General features: G+C 40.4%; 2 protein-coding genes across 8 annotated transcripts in view; one reads left to right on the top strand and one right to left on the bottom strand.

Annotated features, from left to right (window-relative positions):
- Positions 1-21207, top strand: part of CFAP97 (cilia and flagella associated protein 97) — a 45581-nt gene extending 24374 nt beyond the window's left edge. For 3 of the 7 annotated variants that reach the window (XM_047714985.1, XM_047715013.1, XM_047715023.1), the window contains exons 4-5: positions 8079-8229; positions 9669-15057. In XM_047714985.1, coding sequence (XP_047570941.1) covers positions 8079-8229; positions 9669-9796 — 279 coding nt within the window. In that variant the 3' untranslated portion in view covers positions 9797-15057. Of the gene's footprint in view, positions 1-8078; positions 8230-9668; positions 15058-18849 lie in introns of those variants that run through there. The other 4 variants (XR_007124671.1, XR_007124673.1, XR_007124672.1 and 1 more) reach the window with 4 other exon arrangements.
- On the bottom strand, positions 20955-24909 carry SLC25A4 (solute carrier family 25 member 4). The gene is made up of 4 exons (XM_047715150.1): positions 24683-24909; positions 22899-23385; positions 22242-22382; positions 20955-21406 (listed from the first exon to the last, which is right to left on the bottom strand). The coding sequence occupies exons 1-4, from the start codon at positions 24791-24793 to the stop codon at positions 21249-21251; spliced, it is 897 nt and encodes a 298-aa protein (XP_047571106.1). The 5' UTR covers positions 24794-24909; the 3' UTR covers positions 20955-21248.
- Between the last annotated feature and the right edge of the window lie 703 nt (positions 24910-25612).

Genomic DNA, 25612 nt, shown 5'->3' with positions numbered 1-25612 from the left:
CCAAGGATCAGATAGGCATATCTTCTGTGAAGTGTTCAGTCACTAGCCATATCTGTTTCACTGTATTATATCCTTGCTGGGCTGCTACTTGAATGTGTGAAAGACATTGATTATTAAAAATCCCAAAGTTAACACTTCGGTGTTCTAAGGTATATGGGGACTGTTGAAAATCTTCCCATTAAAAACTATTCTTCGTAGCCTGTGATTTTCTTCGTAAAATTACACTCATCATAATTGCTGATGTCTACTGGGCTCTGAACTAAATGCCATTGTTCCAAGTGTCTCCAAATATTAGCTTTTTGAATCCTGCAGTTTCTTTCTGGTAGGTATTGTTTTCATCCCCTTTTTACCGATAGAATCACTGAGGCTAAGGGGGACAAGGTAACTAACCTGGGGACACAGAGCGAATGAGTAAAGGGCTGAGCCAAGATTTTAACCACAGGTATTGTCTTAAACTAAAATTAGACCCTAATGAGTGCACAAATTCAGAGCTAAAATAATTGAGAAAGCTATTATTAAAATGACTGGAACAGTTTGCAGAATCCATCCTCATGATATTTCATCACCAGTACAGCCCTGTTTCACCACGTGCTTACCTAAACCTGTACCACCTCTTGTAAAAGTGTTTTCTTGCCGTCACTAATTTTTTTTTTCTTTGCTATCACTAATTTTAAGAGTTGGGGAGCTGAGAGGTGTATTTACAGAAAACAGTAAGGTCTTAAACCCTCAGGAGGCTTACCCTACATGTGGTAACGAGTAGGGACCAGCAAAACAAGTTGAAATGAGGTTGATGGGTAATGAGCTACAGTATAGCTTTCTGCACGTGACTAGCAGTTTTTCAAGATTCATTCAAGATTCATGATTTTTGAAAATTTGAAATTACGTCATGAACATTTGGGTTTACTCTGGTGCTTATTTCATTTAACAAGCAATTGCGTAGTCCGTACCAGTCTACAAATTTTAGGTCATTTAATCCTCATAGCAACCAAATGATGTAGAGACTGTTGTCATGGAGGAGGAAATGAGACACTGAGTGGAACACAGGGACTTGCTCAAGGTAACAGAAGCATATGCAGGCTACCAGCTTTGCGGTCACTTTTTTTTAACAGCTTTTTGAGATAATACACACACCATAACCATTTAAGGTGTATAATTCAGTGGGTTCTGATATACTTAATTTTGTTAATTTGACGTAAAACATATAGAATGTAAAATTTGCTATTTTAACTGATTGAAGCAGTCAGTTCAGTGGTGCCATCAGTATTTCCAAAACTTTTTTCATCACCTGAATGAAAACCCTTTACCTATTAATAACTCTTTTCCCCCTCCCCCAAGTAACCTCTAATCTACTTTCTGTGTCTAAGAATTTCCCTATTCTAGATTTCATGTAAATGGAGTGATACAATGTTCATTGTTTTACGTTAGGCTTATTTCACAAAGCATAGTGTTTTCATGGTTCATTCATGTTGTAGTCTGTATCAGAGCTTCATTCCTTTTTCTGGCTGAATAGTATTCCACTTTATGTATGCACTACATTTTGAATATCCATTCATCTGTACATGGACATGTGGGTGATTCCTACCTTTTGGCTATTTTGAGTTATTTTGGAGTGAACATTGATATCTAAGTATCTGTTTGTGCCTGCTTTCAGTTCCTTTGAGTGTATACTTAAGACTGGAATTGCCAGATCATATGGTAATTCTGCTTATCTTTTTGAGGAATCTGGGTTTACTTTTGAACAGTTGAAACCATTACTATGTAGTGGCTATTCTGTATATTATTAGGATGAACCCTGTTAGCAGCTTCTGTTTACGGCTTCTGTCATCCCTCAGGTCAGTTGTACATTTCAGGTCTTTTAATACACTGAAGAATTACCACTGTTTTGTTCTTTTTACTTGGCATACTTAGTAGTTTGCCTATGTGAGCAATAATTTTGTCCCATTTGACAGTAAGATCTTTGGTATACTTGAAAACAGTAGAAATATAATGTGAGCCACATGTATAATTTAAAATTTTCTAGTAGTCACATTGAGAGGGTCAGTCAAAAGAAACAGGTGAAATTCTGATAAACCATTTTATATACTGAATAAATTCAAAATGTTATAATATGTAACCAGTGTAAAAAATTAACGATGAGCTATTTTACTTCTTTTTTTCTTTTTTGGGTACCCGGTCTTTGAAATCTTAGTATATTTTACATTTAGAACTCATCTCAATTTGGATTAGCCGTATTTCAAATGCTGTGTTAGCCACATATGGCTAGTGACCTTGGACATTACAGCTCTAAATCAAAAACTAATTCATGCAGAAGTGAAAAAAGTAACTTAAAGCTGAAAAGCAAAATAAACATTTTATTATAAAATATCATTATGTTACTGCAGGGAGAACTCATCTTCACATTTGTGTTTAACTCTTCATTCTCTAAACCAAAATAAAACTTTTCTTGGCTGTTTCTACAGTCATTCTTCATAATGACTGATTAATTTTTCTTCTGAATGTATTATAGTTTCTGTTGGAATTGTGTTAAATTTATATTTTAATTGGAAAGTATTTGGCACTTTCAAAATACTACCTTCCTGTAGTGTGTCCTTCCATTTATTCACGCCTTCTTCTTTTTAATTTTTTTTCAAAGATTTTATTTATTTGACACAGAGAGATCACAAGTAGGCAGAGAGGCAGGCGGGGATGGGGGTGGGAAGCAAACTCCCTGCTGAGCAGAGAGCCCGATGTGGGGTTCGATCCCAGGACCCCGAGATCATGATCTGAGCCAAAGGCAGAGGCTTAACCCACTGAGCCACCCAGGTGACCTACCTTCTTTTTCAATTCAACCGTTCTTATATTCTACCTTAGTAAAGTTTTGTGGTTTTCTTCAAAAGTATATATCTCTATGCTATTGTGCATGAGATATTTTATTACATTTTCTAACTGCTTGCTTTTGTAAGCTTTTGATTTTATTTATTTTATAATCAGCCACCCACTAAATCCTTATTTAGGTCCACATTAGCAAAGAAATTGTTCTGTGCTGAGTAGGTAGAAGAGAAGGGCAGAGATACTGTATAAAACTGAGTCTGCTATGCTTTATAGTTAAAAGCATACTGTTAATCTTTCTGGTGAAGTTCACAGTCTTCATTATATGTTTCAAGAGGCAAATAATTGTCTCCTCATTCACAAGGGAGATAAATAAAAGGAATAAAAAAGAAAAAGTAATTTTATCCAATAGAGGGCGTGCTTGCTACATAAAGACTCAGAATTTGTTAATTTCCAAAAGGGGGGCTCATTTTTTTAATACATGAATTTTGAAATATTCTTTTTTAAAAAATATTCTTATTAAAGCATATTTCCTTATGTTCATTTGAATATAATATGAATCCTATTTTCATGAAAGAGCACCAGAATAATCTTAGCAGAAGGCAAGGACAGCATGTGAGTGAGGATACTTAGTTTATATTTCACTTTACTATCTAAAAGAAATGAGATTATTTCATTATTTTAAATGTACATCAGTTTCCTGAACTGTGAAAAAAGGTGTGAGGAGTAATGGAAGCCAGATCAGGGAAGGAAGTAAGATTCCTGAAGGAAGACATAAGGATTAGAGCCTAGAGTTCAAATGGAGCTAATTTATTAATTTTATTTTTTTACTTTCTGAGAATACATATACATATACACATAAATTACATGTGTAGGTAATGAGACAATTTTAAAGAAATTAAAATTTGTAGGCAATAAAGTAGAACACAGTCTTTCCACTCAGGAGTTCCTCTGTTAAAATATATATATATTTTTAAAGATTTTAATTATTTGAGAGAGAACAAGCCATGGGGAGGGACAGAGGGGGGTAGAGAGAGAAAAGCAGACTCCCTGCTGAGTGGGAAGCCTGATGTGGCTCCATCCCAGGACCCAGAGGTCATGATCTGAGCTGAATGGCAGACACTTAACCAACTGAGCCAACCAGGTGCTCCCAAAATATTTTTAAAGTAAAAGTGATGCCCCTCCTCCATGCTCCCATGCCGTTGGACATGTGCATGCTCCCACAAGCTCACACTCTGTCTCAAATAAATAAATTCTTTCTTAAAAAAAAGAATTAAGGGGAGAGTGATCATGTCACAAAAATGAAGATTTATAGTAAGTCTCATCTCGAATGTAAGGATTCAAGTGTGAGTGTTGAATAATCAGTACCTTTGCTCTAAGATCAGTCTGGGTTTCCTTCTTCTCTGGTTATTGTCTGTCTCCTTTCATAGAAGAAAAAAAGCTGTGATAACTAAGTTTGACTTCAGTTGTAGAAAAATAAGTACAGTCCTGGTTTTCCCTGACTGTAGGAGGCTTGTTACCCTTTACTGTCCTTTAAGGTCTTTGTTTTATCACTTCAGAAAGATAAATCACCTCTCCTCTGCTGACAACTGCAGAAACATTAACATAATAGTCATTTGTTTTAACTTTCTGTTTCCTAAAGAGGATAGGATTCAGGCTAGATTAGTTTTCTTTTGAAAAAGAATGATACTTCTAAAGAGAAAATAAATATTTGGACAAACTATTTTGGGATTCATTGTTAGAATTTGATTAGAGTAGCAGTTCTAAGATTTTGTGAACTACAGATTGGTTAAGTAACCAATCTTACCATTTCTCAGTTGATGAAACATAAATTTGCCTAATGTCTGCTATGAGCTGTGTAAGACACTGGAAGGAATATTAAAATATAAAATATTGCCCTGCCATATAATTTATAATGTAGCTAAGAAGGTAATAATACTCTTTTATGTCAGACAACTAGAAAATACATAAAACAGTATTAATAATAGCATTAATATTTAATAACTCTGTACTGTATGCCAGGTATTGCTGTGAACATTCTATATGCGTTATCTCACTGCTTGAAACTGACTCTTGGAGGTTATTTCATTGTTAGTATCCGTATCAAGTCATGTTGTCGATAATCAGTATCAGAGCCAGGATTTAAATCCAGGCCTTTCTAACTAGATAGCTTACATTTCTGGTCACTAATACAAATGTTAAAATATTTTGAACTGCCATTTTAAAGTTGTACCCAGAAGTTCTAAACTATTGACTTTAGGGTTTATACCGTAATCACTGCTTTGTATTTTAATAGTCTCCATAAGTGCGAGCTATTTCTGTTTGCTGTCCCTTAGCTTTTGCTTAGCTCCTTATATTCCTATGAGACGTACAAACTCAATATGGGATATGTTCCATGTGGTCTGGATAGCATTAATATCTCTCTTATTTCCCAAAGTTTCTGCATATAAACTTGGTAAATGTCATTATCAGGACAACGGAATAGGTGTATTCTTTGCCTTATTGTCAAATTATCTCAGAATTGACTTTGATCATAATTCCTTTATATGTTTTACATCTGATGAATAAGCATTGCAGTTTTCTTAAAATTAAAAAAAAATACATTTAGCCAAGTAAATTTAGGAAATTAGTTTATCCAAAAAATAATGAGGCTAATACCAGCAAAAAATCAAAATTGGTAGTTAACTGAAAATAACAAGTTTTCTGTCCTGTCTATCCCACCCTCCACAGTTCAATAGATAGTTAATAGGATAATCAGCACAGCAAATGTTGCTCTGCCCAGTAAAATACATTGGCAATGTGATATATAGGAAGTTTCTTAATTCAATTGTAGATGTCTTGCTCACTCAGGCACGCAGTAGTGTTCTCTTCCCAAACTATAAATTACCTTACAGGGCATATTTTTTTATTTTTTTCTTTCTATTCCTTCCAGTGTCTTGCAGAGCTCAGAGCAATTACAAACTGTAGGTAGAAAAGACATAATCTTAGGAGGTTTTGCCCTTAAATTATACAGCTTCTCTGTATGCAGCGAGAGAAAGCATGTTATAATGCGGCAAGACCATAGACCACACACAGAACCGTGTTTAAATCATAACTCTCAGCTCAGCAAAGAAAACCACTTACTCTAGTTGGGTCTGGCTTCCTGAGGGAGTTTGGTCTATTCTAACCTTGAAAGACTAAGAACTGAGAAAGGCCATTTCATGCAAGCAACAACAACAACAACAAAACAAAAAACTGGCAGGCTGAGATGTCTCGGTTGGTCGGGTTGCTGCTTCCTGTGCTCTCTACCTCTGCCATTTTTCTCCAGGCTCAGTTCATTTCTGTAAAACCTTCTCCTTTCTCTGAACGGCTCTTCTCTGGAATATTTTGACTTGTTCTACCTCTGGAATTACTCAGAACACTGATTAGAAGGGTGGGGGGAGACTGATAAGAACAAACACAAAGTTGAGAAAAAGTTCTGGAGTTGATTGGTGGTCATGGTTCATAATGACACGAATATACTAAATGCCACCGAACTGTATGCTTTTAAATGGTTAAAATGGTAAATTTTATGTATATTTTGCCATCAAAAAAGAAAGAAAGAAAGAGAGAAAAAGAAAGAGAAAAACTTAGTTGAGGCAGAAGGAAAAAAACAGATTGTGTGAGAAAACTTATCCTATGACTGAACTCAGGAGGCTGAATCTGAGTGCTGAACAACATTCTCTTTTCAAGGAAGATCATCTTGCTACAGAGATAGTTTAACTGAGTAGAGAGATCATAAACAATCATAAATCAATTCCTTGATCCATTTGGTCTGCTTAAATATTCCTTTCTTAACAATGCCTGGCAAAATCAAGCAAAAGAAACTCTTTCCACCTTCTAATATGTGAAGAAAGAAAAATTTGGAATGTTACTCATTAGATTCTGTTACTGAATCATATCAAAATACCACATTATTGGATATTATATAGCCCTTACATTCTAGGGGCACCTGGGTGGCTCAGTCAGTTAGGTGTCTGCCTTCAGCTCAGATCTTGATCAGGCTCCTTGCTCAGTGGGAACCCTGCTTCTCCCTCTCCCTCTACCTGCAGCTCTGCCTACTTATGCTCTCTATCTCTCTGTCAAATACATAAATAAAATATTTTTTTAAAGTTTTACACTCTAGAGTAGTTGGTTTTCAGACTTCTTACCAATAAAAAATTATTTTTATTTTTTCTAAATTAAATTTGATGCAGAATCTTTAGTATATAATACAGGCAATGTGGAAAGCATAGAGGGGCTGGTAGAAGCTAGGAGTGGGGGACCTGAGAGCCCTGCCGACTTGGCCTCTCTTCAGTGCCCAATGTTGGGGCCCAACTAGAAAGTGAACAGGTTAAAAGCCAGGGCTCAGTAATCATATACAGAATTTATAGTAGTCTGGATAGGTTTATGGTAATTTCTAGGGTTGACCACACTGGGCTTTTTACTCCCATTATGTCCGTTCTGTGGTTTGGCGTATTTCAGCTTATAGCACCTTTCCTGAGACTAAGGCGATATAAAAGAGAGATGTACATGTGATCAGGTGTTAAAATCATAGTGGTTTTACAGGATAGGTGGACCCTTAGATTTTTCTGAAAGTATATATTTTCCATTTGGTGTCTCAAAAATGATTTAAAATCTTTATTTCATAACTGCCAGGTTCTATCCAGTATTTTCCTATTTTACACTAATTTGAAGGAATATCTGTACCCCTGTGTTTATCACACGATAGCCAGACTACAAAAGCAGCCCAGGTGTCCACTGATAGATGAATGGACAAAAAGATGTCATTATACAAGGGAATATTATTCAGCCGTTAAAAGGAATGAAACCTTGCCACTTGTAACATGGATGGACCTAGAGAGTATAATGCTAAACGAAAAAGTCAGAGAAAGACAACATGATTTCACTCACATGTGGAATTTAAGAAACAAAGAACAAAAAAGCAAAAATACCAGACCCTTAACTATAGAGAACAAACTGATGGTTACCAGAGTGGGGGGGTCGGAGGATGGATGAGATAGGGGATGGGGATCAAGAGTACACTTACCATGATGAGTACATGAATAATGTATAAAATTGGTGAATCCCTATATTGTACACCTGAAACTAATGTAACACTGTGTTAACTATACTGGAATTAAAATTAAATTATTTAAAAAGTATTTGCCTTCTTAAAAACTTACTGCTGTTTTGCTAAGTTATTATAATAACTTACTGCTTATTGATACTTACCTAACATTGACTTTCAAATTGATTGTCTTTAAATGAAGGCTTTATTGAAAAGGCTTGAAGCTGTGAAGCCAACAGTTGGTATGAAACGTTCTGACCAGCTGATGGACTATCATCGCAACGTGGGTTATCTCAGCTCATTACCATCCGCAAGACGAGTGAGATCAACTCTTGGCCAGTACAGCCCATTAAGTAAGCATATTCAGAATTATTTTGTACTTATGTTTGTGTATTTCATCCTTTTAAAAATATATAACATATTATTTATTTTATAACAAAATATATAACATATTTATTATGTTATATATAACATATGTATATAATATATAACATATATATAAGCCGACTTCTGGAATGCACTCTTATTTTTCACTGGCATGCCTTGTCTTTTGTTAGTTCACTTAATTTCAGGCTTCACGCACAGCATGTAATGGCAGCATAGGAAAGAAACAGGGAGATAAAAATTGAAAATATCAGTAGTGTCTTCGATAACGGAGAGAATTTCATTACATTTGTTAAAGGAAGAAATGAGTAGACAACACTCTTTAAAAGCTGCTGAAACATTCCCCCTAACCAGTTAAGAATTATTGGTAGTAACATCCAGCCTTGATATGTATTTTGTCTTCAATACTGGATATCTAAAACAGGAATTAGTCTGTAGAGTCATCAGATATAATCCCTCCTGATTGTTGATTTGTGATCAGCACACACCGAGCTGGTGGTAGATCCCAGAGAATGTAGCATCCAGTGACCACTTAGCAGTAGGGTGTGTGACATCGCGGAAAGGCTGGACATCCTCACATACAGATGTCTGTGCTGTTACTTCACGTATGCATTCTAAACTATAAAAAAGACAACTGAGTATTAGAAGAAAGTTGGACTCACAGGGCGGGAGTGGGGGGAAGGGAGGGAAAAATGAAACAAGATGGAACTGGGGAGGGAGACAAACCATAAGAGACTCTCAATCTCAAGAAACAAACTGAGGGTTGCTGGGGTGGTGGGTGGGCAGGATATGGTGGCTGGGTAATGGACATCAGGGAGGGTATGTGCTATGATGAGTGCTGTGCATTGTGTAAGCCTGATGATTCACAGACCTGTACCCCTGAAGCAAATAATACATTATATGTTAATTTTTTTAAAAGTCCCAACTCCCCAGTGCTCATGTGAGTCTTAAACATTCACATGACTAGTAATTCCATTCATTAATTTCATTCTTCAAGCATCACTTCCTTGGTATAGTTAGTGACTAAGATAGGAGGATCTTGTTCCAGTAATTCATACTTAGCATTGTGTCTTGAATATGATAAATTGTTGAATAAATTCATAAATAGTTAATACAGTTTTTTTGTTTTTTCACTTGAATCACTTGAGGAGCTTTTTAAAACCTTTATCCCCATCTCAAATCTACTGAATCAGTATCCCCTAGTATAGAGTCTGGGCATGTTTATTAATATATTTTTAATTTCCGCAGGGAATTCTGAAGTACATTCCTGTTTGAGAATTATATTAGACTAATAAAAATGCATGTGAGGGAAGAAACATTTATTCTGAACTTTAGGAAAGGAAGTTTATCAGGTGATGTCTGTATTTAGTTTAAATAAAATTATTTCTTATTCTTCATATATTTTCAGGAGGAGCTTCTAGAACATCCAGTGCTACCAGTGGTCTCAGTTGTAAGAGTGAGCGACCAGTTTTTGACACGTCCAGTGGCCTGTTACTAAGACCTAAGCCCCCTAATGTTCGTACAGCTTGGTTATAAAAACTTTTTACTTTAAGCATTGTTCATCCGGTTCTTAATGAAGTGCTCTTGTATATTACTACAGTTCTCTGTGTAAACATCTCTAATTTAAGATATGAACAATGAGTTGTAATTGTATTGTAATTCAGTGCAAAATTGTTTTCAAAAAGACAGTGTAAAATCAGTGTTTCCTATGAGGATGTGTTTCTGTGAGATGCATATGTATTTGATAGAGAAATGGTATATACACGTATATTTTTTTGACATAGAAATTGATTCAGCTCCTATACTGACAAAACAGTTGCGATATCACTGCACATTGAACCCAAGATATATTGTTCTTGTTTTATGTGTTTTTTTATAAGCTTTGAACTATGAGCATAGCTCCTAAATTTGACTTTTTCTCTTTGCTCCAGAGTATAGGTGGTACAGCTCATAATTTGTTTGTAAAACTTGATTGTACACTTTCTTATTATGAAACAGAACTTGAAATTTGTTCTCATTGGTGGGCCTGATTAGACTTGGCGAGCAGATTGAGAGACGCTTGTGCTAGGCCAGTCCTTGTGATTCACCAAAAGCATCTACTACCTCTGTCTAAGTGTGCGGAGTTAGATCTTAAAAATGTAATCAACCATTCCAGACCATTTCAAACTGTGAGTATTAGGAAGTTGAACTTGGAAGGCCCTCTTCCTTATTCTTACACATTCAGGTAAAATATCACTGATGATGCTGAGAAATGAGGTAGACTTTAGAGCTACAGTCCATTGCATTGTGAATAGGTTGTCCAAGGACCAGATGACCATACGCAAAAGCAAATATTTGTTGAGCAAAATAGCACCACCAGTTTGAAGAGCCAAGAAGCAGATGCTCGGTTGTGTCAGAACAGTGTTTTAGGCGATACTGTTAAGTTGTGTTATGTTGAGTGTTTGTTGTATCAAAAGAGAAGGTAAATAAGAAATGCATGGTCTTGAAGCTTTAGAAATTCCAACTACTGTTTTTAAGAACTGAGAAAGAAAACTAAAGTATCAATGGTAAAGGAAAATATCACACATTTGTTGAGGCTACTTTAAATGTCATCTAATTTCTTATATTATTTGGTTTGGGCTTTTGGATTGAATCCTGAAGTATCATTTTTGCCAGTGCCACTTTTGAAATCCTAGTAATCTTAATGGAATTAGTAATGGCAAATAGGGTGTAATATAGTTGACTTTTGAAATCAGAATATTTTCTGTCAATCTGTGGATGCTTATTTCATACAAGTCTATCTCAGTTGTGGTTGCTTCTTCTGTCTTAGTCATCACTTTTTCATTACTGGCCTTTTCCATATACCTTTGGAATGTAATGGATTAAATGCTAAACCTTTCTTTTTTTAATATGAATTCTTGATCTGTAGCCGGAATAAGATTTGTTTAGTTTTCCAGGTTAGCTCAAGCTTTGTAGTGTTTGCTGAACTCATTTTCTGACCACGTTGGGCAGTCAGCCAAACTGCATTTTGCTAAATATCAGTTCAGAATTTCTTGGTCTTTAGTTGTTATTGATGGACTTTTGTCTAGGATAGGGTCATCAAGTGTGGGAACAGTGGTGTTAAAAAATATTCACGGGAACACGACCCGACTGTGAGATTTCTCTGCTGCTTTCTTTGGGCTGTAATGTTTGTTCATTGTTGTTTGATACTCTGTTCTGGTGACCAAGTTCTTAGATCATTTAGTGCTCTGCTTTATTAATTTTAGTTACACTAAACCAAGGGTATTTTACTTTGTTGTGGTTTTAGCTGATTGCACTTTGAATGTTTGTATAACAACTTATCTTTATGAAGAGATAAGATAATGCTGAATTTATAACTCAGCATTTGGACACCTGCCTGATATTGTAAGCCAGTTTTTAAAAATTGAGTTTTAAGTTGTTAGGGGAAATATATATATATGAAACCTTTAAAACCTTTTCATAATGACATTAGTCTCTGAATATATTTTATACAGCCTTTGCTGTCCTATGTCTGGATATAACACACAATTTTATAGGTAAACCTATACTTTGATTTTAGATACTAATTTAATGCCTTTAGTCTTTATTGCTTTGATGGGGAGGTTAATCTAAGTATTGCTGACAGTAGGGATTCAACTTGAAGTGAATGTTGGGAAGAACAGTATTCATCTTTTCAAAGCAGAATTTGTAATTCTCTTGTTATTATTTCCATGTGATAAGTAAAAATAGAAGGAGAAGAGTTGAATATGCTATTCTCTGATAGAAGTCAAGGTACTTTGAAGTTGTTATGGTTTAAGGGACACTTTCATGAAGGAATCATAAGGATACTATTTTCATTTTCAAGAACTTATAAAAAGGTAAGGGATCCTCTAGCACTACTATATATTTGGTTTACTTGGACCTATTATTTATACTTTGAAGATTACATCTATAACTAGAAATTATACTAATCCAGGATCTAAACTTATTAGGCAAGATTCTAATTGGGATTATTTTCATATCTGTCAAATGTTAAAGTAATGTTGCCTCCATCTTAATAAGATTTTATGAAAGACTTTGAACTATTCAGATGATTTCCTGAGGGATAGCTGTTACTCACAATGTCCTTGCTTTTTTCAATTTCCATTGAAAAGCTGCATTCTTCACTACTACTCCAAGTAAAATTTTTCTGGCTTACTTACAAATGTAGTGTAATGCAGTGGTTTTCAAATCATTGACCCAATGTCCAAAATGGATATCTAGACAACTTTAAAAAAAGGTCATTATGATGTTTGTGTCCTTCTCATCTTCAGATTCAAATACGCACACTGTGGGGAGTATTATGACCAACAAAAGTGTGGAGACACAAGTTGAATTTATTATATTTTAATTCATAAAATGTTTACTATCTTAAATGCCAAAATCTTAACCTATACATGATTGTATACCATCCCAAAAATGTTCTTAATGATAATGGCTACTTTATTTCCATGAATAAATTAGTAATAAACTTAAAAATCAACATCTTTTTTTAATTTCCCAATCTGTTACATGTTTAAGGCCTGAAGAATTAGCTTGACATAGTGAAGAGAAAAATGAAAGGATTAAAGATAACTGAGTTTTGATCCCGTACCCATCTCTTAAATGTATTTTCTTTTTTTTCCCGTAAATTAAGAAGGGTCAACTGTATTTTCTTGTTCCCATTTTAAAAAATTAGAATAATAACTTTTATGTGCTTTACACGCCTAAGAATTAGAATGAAGTGGAAGGAGGGTGTATTAGCTACTTATATCTTCAAAAGTATTACATTTATGTGGGAAAGAGTTTGCTTATAATTACATCATTGGTCATCTCTTCAAACCCCACATCATCTAATTTGTTCTGTAAAATTGCTATGATGCTGCATTGGACACTCTTAGAACCTCATGGAATGTTGTTGTTTTGGTTTTTTTTTTAGTGTCCACATCAACATTTCACATGCATGATGAGTGATAAGAAATACCCTTTTTAAAACTCGCTGCTAAAACATCAGTTTAGGAACTTTTTTTATGAGGGTTTAAAAACAACAATGCTATAGGAATAAATCACTGAGCAGTTCCCATGGTAGTATATTTGAGTTCCCAACTACGGAGTTCAGGGATGCTTAGAGCAACTATTACATCATAGCGGAAAGTTTTATTTGCTTTTAAGGTTCTGGTGACTGTTTTTTAAGCCACTGAGAGAGATTTCTGGACCCACCATGATACAGTCTTAAGTGTCTATACCTCTTTCAGGGTATACTTTGTAAGTTCAGGTAAGTTGCACTGTTTATTCTAAGATGATGTTTTTAAGGTTTTACTCTTTTACAGAGTAAAACTTAAGAGGTAACGTCATTAATTTACTATGGTGCGACATGGGGTTTTTTCCTAGGAACCTAACTTCACATCCACTTCTAAGATGGTAAAAAAAAAAATTTAGGTAGTCACCAAAAAACTATTAAAAACTATGGTTCTAAATTTTTATAGTATTTATGTTACAGTGATAGTCTTCACCAACAATCACACATTTATTTCATGTATTTGGAAATTATAGACAGTCTCCCAAGTTTGCAGTGTACTTTGTTCTCTTGATTTCACTCTGAAAGTGTTTTATTTCATGAAGAAAATACCTAGTACTAAGTAAATACATCTTCTTTGCATGCAGTTATGTATACTAACCAGAAAAACTGAATTCTGCCATTAATTTGAGAAGATTTAATTTGAAATTCTATTTTGGGGAATGTGAAAGGGACATGAGAATGGCATTCCAAAGATTTTGTTGTTTGCAGTTTATGTAAATATTACAGAAATACAGAAAAGGACACAAAACATAAATGTAACCTTATATATTGTTACAAAGCAAACCTGCATCACCACTAACCAGATCCAGAATTGGAGTGTTGCCAGGACTCACAAGATCCTGGGTGGCTCCCTACCAGTCATGAAGCTCTTTGCCTGCCAGAAGGTAACGACTGTCTAAACTTCTAACACCCTTCCTTGTGTGGTCTTGCCTATTTTTGACTGCCATGCATATAGAATAAGATTCTTTTGTGTCTGCCTGCATTTGCGGAGCATGTTTACGTTGCTGATATCCTTTCATGGTGTTGCATGTGGCTGTAATTCGTTTGTTCTCATTTCTGTATAATACTCCAGCGTATGACCAGCCCAGGATTTATGTGTCCGTTCAGTGCTTGATGGACCTCGAGGTGGTTTCCAGGTTTCCAGTTATTACAAATTATGCTGATAGGAAGATTTTCAGTAGATGTGTCTGATTACATGTGCCTGTGTTTGGTTGGCATGCACTTAGCAGTGGGGTTGCTGGGTTATAGAGCCCACTTAGAGTTTTCCAGCCTGAGTGTCCCAGTTTACTCTCGCAGCAGAAGTCTACTAACTGGCTCCTGTTGCTCTGTGTCCTCAACTAACATTCAGTGTCAGTCATTTTCGTCTAACCATTTGGGTGGGTGTGCGGTGTTATAACGTGATTTAGTCACACTGCTTTGACTGATAATGAGATCGAACACCTTTTCATGTGTATTGGCCATTAGGATATCTTTGTGGATGTGCCTGTTTTCCTGTGGGTTGAATGTCCTTTTCTTGTTGATTTGTAGGAGCAGTTACATGTTCTGAATACAATACAGTCCCAGTGTGTTAACAATTATTTTCTCCCAGTATGGCTTGTTTTTTCACTATAAATGATGTCGTGAACACAATGCTTAATTTTACTTTAGTCCACCTTATCAATCTTTTATAGTTAGTTCTTTTCTTAAATGTTGGGTTTTATTAAATTTTCATTTACCCAGATACATGAAGATACCTGCTATACTGTTTTCCAGAAGTTTTGACTTTCACGTTTAGTTATGCAGTTCACGTGGCATTGTTGATTGCCTCTTTTTCATGAATGATACCTTTTCCTTTATTGGCTGCCAGCTTTATTCCTTGGGCTTAATTTGCTGTTACTTTTCTAACTCCTTAAAATGGATATATAGTTAACTGATTTTCAGCTTTTTTTTTTTTTTTTTTTTTTTTAAGTAAACTCTGTACCCAGTGTGCGGCTCAAACTTACAAGCCCAAGATCAAGAGTTGCATGCTCTCCCGAGTCACCCAGACCCCCAGCCTGTCTCCTTTTCCAGTAGATGCATTGAAGGCTGTCCGTTTCTTCTGAGCATAGCGCTAGCTGTTTCCCACAGTTTCGATAACATGGTATTTTTCTTTTCACTGTGTTCAAAATATCTCAAGTTTCCACTGTGATTTCTACTATTTAACCCATGGGCTCTTTTAAAATATATATAGGTTTATTCTTTTTTTTTTTTTTTTTTAAGAGTGAGCATGCCTGTGGGCACGGGAGGGGGAGATGAAGAGGGAGAATCTTTTTTTTTTTTTTTTTTTTTTTTCATTTTATTTATTTGTTTGACAGACAGAGATCACAAGCAGGCAGGCAGGTAGAGAGGAAGGGAAGCAGGCTCCCCGCTGAGCAGAGAGCCCGATGCGGGGCTCGATCTCAGGACCCTGGGATCATGACCTGAGCTGAAGGCAGAGGCTTTAACCCACTGAGCCACCCAGGCGCCCTGAAGAGGGAGAATCTTAAGGCTCCACCATGGAGCTCAGCATGGATCCCAATGCGGGGCTCAATCTCACGACCCTGAGATCATGACCTGAGCCAAAACCAAAAGTTGGATGCTTAACTGACTGAGCCAGCCAGGCACCCCTAGAATATATATTTTAATAGTATGTTTTAATTTTTATTTTTATTTTATTTTTTTTAAAAGATTTTATTTATTTATTTGACAGAGAGAGATCACAAGCAGGCAGAGAGGCAGGTAGAGAGAGAGGAGGAAGCAGGCTCCCTGCCGAGCAGAGAGCCCTATGCGGGGCTCGATCCCAGGACCCTGAGATCATGACCTGAGCCGAAGGCAGCGGCTTAACCCACTGAGCCACCCAGGCGCCCCTAATTTTTATTTTTAAAGACTTTATTCATTTGACAGAGATCACAAGTAGGCAGATAGGCAGGCAGAGAGAGAGGAAGGGAAGCAGGCTCCCCGCTGAGCAGAGAGCCCGATGCGGGGCTCGATCTCAGGACCCTGAGATCATGACCTGAGCCGAAGGCAGAGGCTTTAACCCACTGAGCCACCCAGGCACCCTTAATAGGATGTTTTAAAGTTATGATTGTATTTTTGGTTTATATGAAAAATTCTAGAAAAAACTTGAAACTCTAGATCAGGGGTCAGCAACTTTATAACCCATGAGCCAGCAGCCTAGTGTCTGTTCTGTGGCTTTTACCTTTTTAAATGGTTTTTTAAAATCAGAAGAAATATTTTTGGCATGTGGATATTATATGAAATTCACATTTCAGTATTCGCACATAAGCTTTCTGGAACACAGCCAAGCTGCCTTCATTTTTCTTGTCCAAGGCTGCTTTTGCAGTATGGAAAAGCTGTGTTGTGTCAAAAACCATCTGGCCAGCAAAGCCTAAAATATTTACTGTCTTGTCCTTCAGAGAAAGAGTTTGTTGACCCCTGCTCTGGATGGTGTTTTCTTCCAGACAGGATTTACTTTTGCTTCTGGCCGGCAGCAAGGGTGCTTGAAGTCTCAAATCGTGTTAAAACAGAGATGGAGTGGGCATCAGTGGCCACAGGTTATACTTCCCATACTCTCTTACTGTTAACAGGGTCACACTTTGGGGGTCCTAGTCCCCACATGGATGTTTACCAGGGTTCCTCTTCCTTGGAAGGCCCTGAATTCTGGGTTTTGTCACTTTTTCTCCAAGAGGTTTTCAACTCTGTTTCTAGTTCCTCATCCCTGTGGCTGTTTTCCACATATTGAAGATACTCCCTGGGGAAAACTGACCCTCAAATACTAGGCTCTTTTCTCAGGGTTGTCTTCCTCCAAATCATCGCCTTGGCCCCATAATTTCACATGCCTTATTAGCTCCCCAGTGCCTTCAAGCAGATTTTTAAATACTTTGAACCCTTTTGTTTTCAGAGGGAGCATTGGTTTGTATTACCTAGTTTGCCAATATAGAAATGCTTTATAAACCACAAATATACTTGGTTTTTTAAGTTAGTTCTTAGATCCTTTTTTTAAAACAGTATATATATTTTTTTAAGATTTTATTTATTTATTTGACAGAGACAAAGTGAACAGAGGGAATACAAGCAGGGGGAGTGGGAGAGGGAGAAGAAGGCTTCCTGCTGAGCAGGGAGCCTGATGCGGGACTCGACCCCAGGACCCCTGGGATCATGCTTGAGCTGAAGGCAGCCACTTAACGACTGAGCCACCCAGTCTTGGCACCCCAAGATAATTATTAGATCTTACAGTGAAATTGCCAAATGAGTTGTGCTCATCTTGAGCCTAAAGGTGTTTGGGCAGCTGTCAAATGGAGCAGCCCAGTGTTCTCTTCCCCAGTGTGTCCTTACCTGGTTGGGGGATGCTGACGAATGTGATCCTTTATCCTTTTGTCTTTTCATACCAGTGACAAGCCTGAGGGTAAGCCTGGTCTCCTCCTCCTTTGAGCCCCACTCCAAGTCCCTAGTCCTCAAGTGGTCCTGCTGCTACTGCTCTGTTTCCACTGCTGTCTCCTTGCCCATATCCATTCTTCACACTGAAGCCAAAGTGCTAAAATGGAAATTTGAAGTCAGTTCCCTGCTTAAAAAGTACTGCGGCTCGGGGCACCTGGGTGGCTCAGTCGTTAAGCGTCTGCCTTCAGCTCAGGTCATGATCCCGGGGTTCTGGGATCGAGCCCCGCATCGGGCTCCAGCCCCGCATCGGGCTCCCAGCTTGGTGGGAAGCCTGCTTCTCCCTCTCTCACTCCCCCTGCTTGTGTTCCCTCTCTCGCTGTGTCTCTCTGTCAAATAAATAAATATTAAAAAAAAAAAAAATACTGCGGCTCTTTTTTTTTTAAAGTAGGCTTTACGCCCAACATAGGGGCTGAACTCATGACCCTGGGATTGAGTCACATGCTCTACCCACGAGCCACCCAAGTGCCCCCCTTCAGCACCACTTGATAGGTTGTGGTATATACATCTCATGCTTGAAGGAAGCTTGTGACACACATTTTCTCCATAGGGAACATCACTGCCTTCTTGCACTTCGGAACCCTGCACATCACTTCAGCACTATGCTGGGGGCCCGTTTTAAACCATGAAATCACCAACAAAACACGAAAATATGAAGACCCTTTTTTAGAGTGTGACAGCTGAAATAAGAGGGCAGAGCCTGCCCGGCCTTGTTTGACCTCAGCTGTGTATCAGGCAGTACCCACGAATGAACACAAAGGGGTTAGAAATAAAATCTTAAAGAGGAGGCCAGTTTGCAAATACGCAATCTGCCAGTAAGGGTCAATTTTATCACAGATTGATGAAAAGGCTGATATTCAAGAGAAGCAGAAAACTAAAAGGAATTCATAGCATGGTAGACTTTGTAAAATGGTCCTTTTAAAGACTTGAAATTCAAATGTAAAGCAGCCAGAAAAATTTTTATCAGTTACATTATATGCCCCACCTTGTCCACTCGACACCCTTTCCATGTTCAAGATTCCACCAAACTGGAGGACTCGCCTTCCCCTAAATCTTCTGTTTCTCTCACTCTGGGTTGTAGGTGCCTGTTTTCCTCATTTGTTCTTGAATTTAACAAACACTACACATGGCCTGTGTCCCAGGCACTGTTCTGGGCTCCAGAGAAATCAGTAAGAACCACTGCCCTTGCAGAGAGAGTTTCCATTCTCTTACAGCCTGGCACGTTGTAGGTATTTGTCAATTTTGACTCAGCATGAGCTGTGCTATTTATGTATTTTACACAAAGTAAAACAAAGGAAATGGTTTAATAAGATTTAAACACAAACAGTTGAGGCAAGCTGTAAATACAAAAAAATGAAAAGGACTTTTGGAGGGGGTGTGGTAAGAGGAGGGCTGCGTTTAGGGAGAGCTTTGCAGAAAGCAAAGTGAGGAATTCCTGAGGGCAGGGTGCTCAGTTCTGAGTTGTTAGCTTAATGTAAACCCTTTCCATCTTCCCAGAGCTTCAGGTGTGACAGCTTTGCACAGTGACGGTACAGTGAGGGGATTTGTAAAGCTATGATGTCCCCAGCCAGAAGACGACGGCATCGTGGCAGAGGCTTGGTTCTAGGAGTCTCCAGTGAATGCGATACTGTAGCAAGGAACTGACTCAGGGGCCCTTTGGGCAAATCTGCACTTCCTAAGTGCCATCGAGGTAACCCTAGCAGAACGGGGAGGCTGACATCTGGGTCACACACACGTGGCAGATAATGTGTGTTTAATAAACTCCCATTTCCTGTAAAGACTCAAGAACAATTTTGGTTCTTGGTTGGGCTGGGACCACCCTATTCATCCATTACTTTCAGGTCTCAGCTGCTCTTCATGGCTCCTCCCTCGCCTAACTCTAAGGTTTCAAATACTGAAAAGGCTGCTGGCCTTACTCTGAGCTATGCTCCACCTAAGTTCCTGCCCTACTAGCCTGCCCTGCTTTCCTCTCCTCTCCATCAGCAACAGAATTTGGACCATTCACACCATTCACTGGATGAAAAGCAGCATGAGGGTAATGTATCCAGAAGGCCCCTAACACTACATGTTTGTGACCTGGCCTTGAGATGGGACTGAGAAACTTTTTTGTGCACACCTTAGCCTGTCCCATCAGCACAGACAGGCACTACAGTAGAGCAGATGGAACTTTGTTTGTTGTGGTAAAACAAAGCAGCTGATTTTTTACTGGGGAGGTAGGAGTGAGTAGGTGGGAGAGCTTGGGAAGGAGGGCGAAGAACGGGAGGTACAGAGACACCACATCCCTCAAACCACCCGTCAGGGAAACCATAAAACACACGGGCCTGCCTTTCAAACTTTGCCTAGGGCATAGGAACTGGTTTCCAGCATTATCACTAACAGGCTCGTGCTCTATGAGCCTGGACCGGAAGTAATTTCCAACTAGAAATTGTAATTACTTTTCACTTGGTCACTAGTCTATGAGAGTCCTATCCAAAACTGACTGTCTCTAGTCTTGATAAACTGTTACCGCAAAGAAGTGCTGGCAGATACCTTCTATACCTGTTATGGAACTCTCCTATTTTCTTTCAGGCCTGCCTCCTACCACTCCCCACATATCATGTCCTCCTTTCTAGTCCTACCCAACCAAGATTATATTAGATATTACATTATATAATAACAGCCATTTCATTCCTCTCTCCTAACCCCATCAAAGTTTCTTCAGAATTGGCTCCTGTCTTTTTGTATCTTCCAAAGAGCCTAACAGGTACTAAATACTAGCTTGCCAGCTGACTGTCAATGAATACTGCCCACCTGTCATAAAATTCTAAGTATCACACTTCTCGAAAGGCCCTAAGACAGAACATTTCCTCGCCTCACAAAACTCCCAACACTGTTCAGTGTAATCTCAGAGTTCCTGAAGATTGCATGAAAGTGCATAAAATCAGGTGGGACTACGCAAGTCAGGATCCATGCCACCGCTTTGGAGCCCCCAGCACCACGGCCTGAGATAAGATAAAAAGAAAGTGGGTAAAAGCTGCCAAAGTTTGAAAACCACACATTTTAAGCATTGTAGGTACTCCTGTGACACACAGTAGAACATCTGACATTCAGAAGCTGGGCCACCGAGTTATGTAAGTCATGCTAGAAAATAAGCATTTGTGGTCTTATGTTTAAATCCACACAGCAATGAATAAGAACTCAAAAAAACATGGTGCATTAAGTGGTCTTTATTGAGATTTCACATTCGGTTATCTTCATTATCAGTTCTTCAGTTAATTATACAAGTATGATAAGTTATATCTGACGTGGGAATTTAAATGTAAAATAAATACAAAATACATTTGTGGTTTAATGAACACTCAGTGAAGCTTTTTTTTTTTTTCTCTGAGGTATTCCTTTCAGTCTGGTTTTATCCCAGATCCTTTCTTTTTACTTCCCATAGGAAAAGTCTATTAAACCACACAATGGATCTGGAACCAATGACCTTGAGTTTTAACTACATTAGACGTATTTTTTGATCTCATCATACAACACCAATACGAAAGCTCCGCCCATGCCTCTCAACACATTGGACCAGGCACCTTTGAAGAAAGCCTTGGCACCTTCATCTTTTGCAATCTTCCTCCAGCAGTCCACCGTCCCAGTGTACATAATATCCGCTGTGGAAACAAATGTTGGTAAGGGCTCTGTAATTCTGGAGGAAAGAGGCTTTTCCTCTGCAAGACACCTGTACACAGTGTTAGGAAAGTCAGTCACTTGAGCTCTAAGCCCCAGCTTCGTGTGGTGTCCAGCTAGACACCCTCTTCCTTGCATAACTGTCAGTATCTCTTGTCAATCCTGCTCCTTCCACCCAAAATCAGGTAAAGAACCAGGGCAATGAACTAGCTAACTCACACATGGTCAGACCATAAAGTGGGAGGGGATGGGGTAGAGTGGAAGTACTAAGCTGGTGGTCCCCCTTTTTATGGATGAGAACAGAAAATCTTATGGGCAGAGTCTCAGATTATATTGCCCAACACAGTTAAAAGAGAGAAAACTATTAGGCTGAAGCAAATGGAACTAATATTTGACTTTTTGATGCTAAAAATGACAATTTCATGTTTCAACCTATGGAAACCAAAATGGCTTCAGGCCATGTCACCCAACAAAAGCACCATCTCCCAAAAGCAGTATTTTTAAATAAACCAGCTAATTAATTAGTTTCCTCTATTTCTGTACCGAGGCTCTAAGGGAAAAGGGCCTACGGCCTCTATAATATTAGATACTTAGCAAAAGTTCACCTCGAAATATCTCATTTTTTGATGTTCTTATCTCTGATAGAAACACATTCTTTTTGCTAAAGGAACAGCTGACAGTGTTAAGGGGACTGACTATAAAGCTTCTTTCCTAAGTCCTTAACACGTAATTTTAACCAGAACAGTGAAGACTGGGAAGAGCATTGCATAGTGTTTCTCTTGGGCAGAGAAATGAGAGACCAGTAGATGTCAGGCTTACCCCCTTTCCGGCCAGACTGCATCATCATCCTACGGCGGACTGTGTCAAAGGGGTAGGACACCAGCCCTGCGACCGCTGTCACGCTCTGGGCAATCATCCAGCTCACAATAATGTGCACATTCTTGGGGTCAGGCAACATCCCTGTGGGCAGAGGCAAGAAGCCAAATGGCTGTGACGTGATTTCTCTCAGCGGCTCAGCCAAAAGCAAGCAGAGATGGAGAAGAGGCTACCGTACCTCCAACTCCATGCCCTACCCTTCTGGAAGAACCTGCCCCTGTGGGTGCTTCACAACCAGGCAGCCAGCCAGAGCTGGGGACTGCCCTGTGGGTCCAGGGAAGCCGGAGTTGTGCCCAGGGTACAGGGGATGTTGAAGGGGCTCCAAGTTCAACTAGGTCACTGACAGAGCTATGGCAAGGGGGAGGCAGGCTCCCCTTCTTCCTCTCTGAATAACTCAAGGCCAGAGTTTATTTCAGTAGAGGACAAGGAGACTCCTTTAGCTATTTATCCACACCATACCACCCCTTCAGAAGCATCCGTTTAGCTCAGGGACTAGGAACAAAACCAAGATTATTATTAAATATCCGGTCCTTCGTGAGTTACAGACCCCTGGGGACCTTCTTCCTCCCCACTCCACACCCCCTGAGGCCCCTCTCTCACCCTTGGCAGTATCGTAGACTCCAAAGTAGGCCGCTCTGTAGATAATGATGCCCTGGACAGAGACGCTGAAACCCTGGTAGAGACCCTTCAGGCCATCAGACTTGAAGATCTTGGTGAGACAGTCACCCAGACCACTGAACTCGCGCTGGGCGGCACCCTTGCCCACATCGGCAGCCAACCTGGTCCTGGCAAAGTCCAGCGGGTAGACAAAGCAGAGGGAGGTGGCCCCAGCTGCCCCACCGGAAGCCAGGTTACCGGCAAAGTAGCGCCAGAATTGCTTATGCCGGTCCACGCCCCCCAAGAAGATCTGCTTGTACTTGTCCTTGAAGGCGAAGTTGAGGGCTTGGGTGGGGAAGTAACGGATCACGTTGGCCAGGTTACCCCTCCAGAAGGAGAGAAAGCCCTGCTCCTTGGGGATTCTCACCACACAATCAATGATCCCTTTGTACTGCTTCTCGGCACTGATCTGTTTGCTGGCATGCTGGACCTGCGGCGGGGAGATGGAGGGAGGGGAGGATTGGGTGAGAATGGCCAGAGCAGAGGGAGAAGGAAAGAGGACAGGAGCAAATGAACGTTTACAACTCTTTGAATTTCCTCCTTAAAAAAATCTATGGGGAAATCAAGCAGATATTAACTAAAGAAGCACATCAGCTACTGGGATAATAAGCCAAAAAAGTCTGCTTTTGCCTCAATTATCAGGGCACTTGAGAGAAAAGGTTCTTCCCCAAATAAACTGAAAAGACTGCCCTGTAAAGAGTCATTTATGCATTGCCTTTTTCCTAGGTATGAGAACTATGCTAGGGGCTTATTGGGTGATAGAAATGATTAAAGATTCCTGCCCTCCAGGGCACCTGCTCTGATATAACACACACACAATGGATGGGCAGGAGATAATGATGCCTCAGTCTCACTAGGTCTCCCTGGAGACCAGGATCTCGGAGGAGTAGATGCTCTCACAAAAGTAGAATAAATCCAGTGGGTATTAGAGCCTGAAATTTTTCTAGCAGATTACGCAAGTAATTAATTATTGAGGGGTTTGTCACTGTGAGTGAGCAACTGGGGTTTTTCTTCATGGTAATTTTGACTCTCAAATCGAGGAGGCTGAGTTTCTCATTGAGGGGCCCTTGCCTTTTGGGCAAGAAGAGAGACACACGACAGACAGGATGAGGAGGAAAAGAAGCCATAGACCAGACGGCAGACGAAAAGATTTGGGGACGAGGTAAGACAACATGAGTCTATTCTGAAAACTGTTAATCTCTCAAAACCTATTTCTTCGGGTGTAAAATAGTGGGAATAATACCTAACAGCTTACAGAAAGATAAATGTCAGCCTACAGCATGGTGCATGGGACACACTATGCGAGGTTTGGGGCAATAATTATTCCGAGGTTTGTACTGTAGAAGGTGGTTGCAGGACAAAAGGTGCAAGGGACCTGAAAATCGAAAGGTGAGGCCGACCTCGGAGACCTAAGTGGAGGGTCAGTGCCGTCCCAGGAGCAGGCTCTGGCTGGCTGTAACCTACCCGGGGTGGGTTTCCATATATAGACACCCGAACGCTGGGCGCCACCCGACACCAGGAATCTGCCAGGGACGCCGGACCTGCCTCTACGCAGAGGGCACCTTCCTCTTCGCCGTAGGCCGGGGCCCATGGCCTAGCCCAGATTCGCCGCGGCTGGCCCGCCCCGCTCCGCTCCCCTTCGCCACCGCATCTCGCCCGCGTCCCGCGCGCCCTGCCCGCGCCCTGCCGCACCCGGCTCGCTGCGCCCGCGCCCGCGCCGTGCCTACCTGCAGCAGCAGTTTGACCCTCTCGATGGGGGCGACCGCGGTCTTGGACACGGCAGCGGCGACGCCGCCGGCCAGGAAATCCTTCAGGAAGCTCAACGCCTGATCGCTCATGGTGACAGCCGGGCGCACACAGCCTCCGGGAGCCGCGCTCTCGCTCTCGCCTCCGCCCGGCCAGGCACGGCCACCCGCTCTCTGTCCCCGCGCGACGCGAAGGGGCCGCTCGCCTCCCCCCGCAGCCCTCCTTATATGCCCCGCGCGGCGTCTCGCGAGAGGAGGAGGGACCCCGGGGCCCGGCGCGCACCGCGCATTGGCTGGACAGGTGCCTGGACACCCCCTCGCCGTCCCCCTCCTCGGCAGAGGGCAACCGGGGCGAAGGCGCTTCCGGGAGGCAGGGGTGGGCCGGGGGCTGTGCCTTCAGCTTGGGACGTTTAAAGGGCAAATTCATGTTATCTGTCCCGGCGAGCCGAGGGAACACCGTGTCTCTGCAGCGTGTGGGCCGCTGTATTTATAGCACCAGAAGGCTTAGGCTGGGGCCGACCTGGGGACAGACAGGGGACCGATGCCTCAAGCACGGCTTGCTTTAACCTCGGGCCTGCACGGGACCTGCTCCTGGCTAAGGGATTTCGGGCTGTTTTCTTCTTCCTTGCAACCCTGTCCGTCCCTCACCACGCTCCCTGCTTGGATGTGGGCCTCTTCCGAGTTGTGTGCCCTCGCAAATAAATTAAGATCCTCCAAAATAAATGCTAACGTCACTTGATGCTGTGATTAGCTCATAATCTGGCAACCTGCCCCGAATCCCCTCTTCCCTCCATTCAGTCCCTCAACCATTCATTCTACCATGAAATACTTATCGGCCCTGGCCTCCAGCCCCACCAGAGAGGGGGAAAGCCCGAGTGCGAGTGCTCCGGCACAACGGGGGCCTTACAGCGG

Source organism: Lutra lutra, chromosome 2, assembly GCF_902655055.1.
Source record: "Lutra lutra chromosome 2, mLutLut1.2, whole genome shotgun sequence".
Classification (NCBI taxonomy): Eukaryota; Metazoa; Chordata; class Mammalia; order Carnivora; family Mustelidae; genus Lutra; species Lutra lutra.
Note: the sequence above shows the minus strand (reverse complement) of the source record. Positions and strands in the feature narration are given on the sequence as shown.

Excerpts from the sequence above, each read along its gene's own strand:
- SLC25A4 (XM_047715150.1), bottom strand. The coding sequence starts at position 24,793 with ATGAGCGATCAGGCGTTGAGCTTCCTGAAGGATTTCCTGGCCGGCGGC. Across the intron at positions 23,386-24,682 it reads GGGTCAAACTGCTGCTGCAG|GTCCAGCATGCCAGCAAACA; the intron begins GTAGGCACGGCG and ends TCCCCGCCGCAG. Across the intron at positions 22,383-22,898 it reads AGTCTACGATACTGCCAAGG|GGATGTTGCCTGACCCCAAG; the intron begins GTGAGAGAGGGG and ends CTCTGCCCACAG.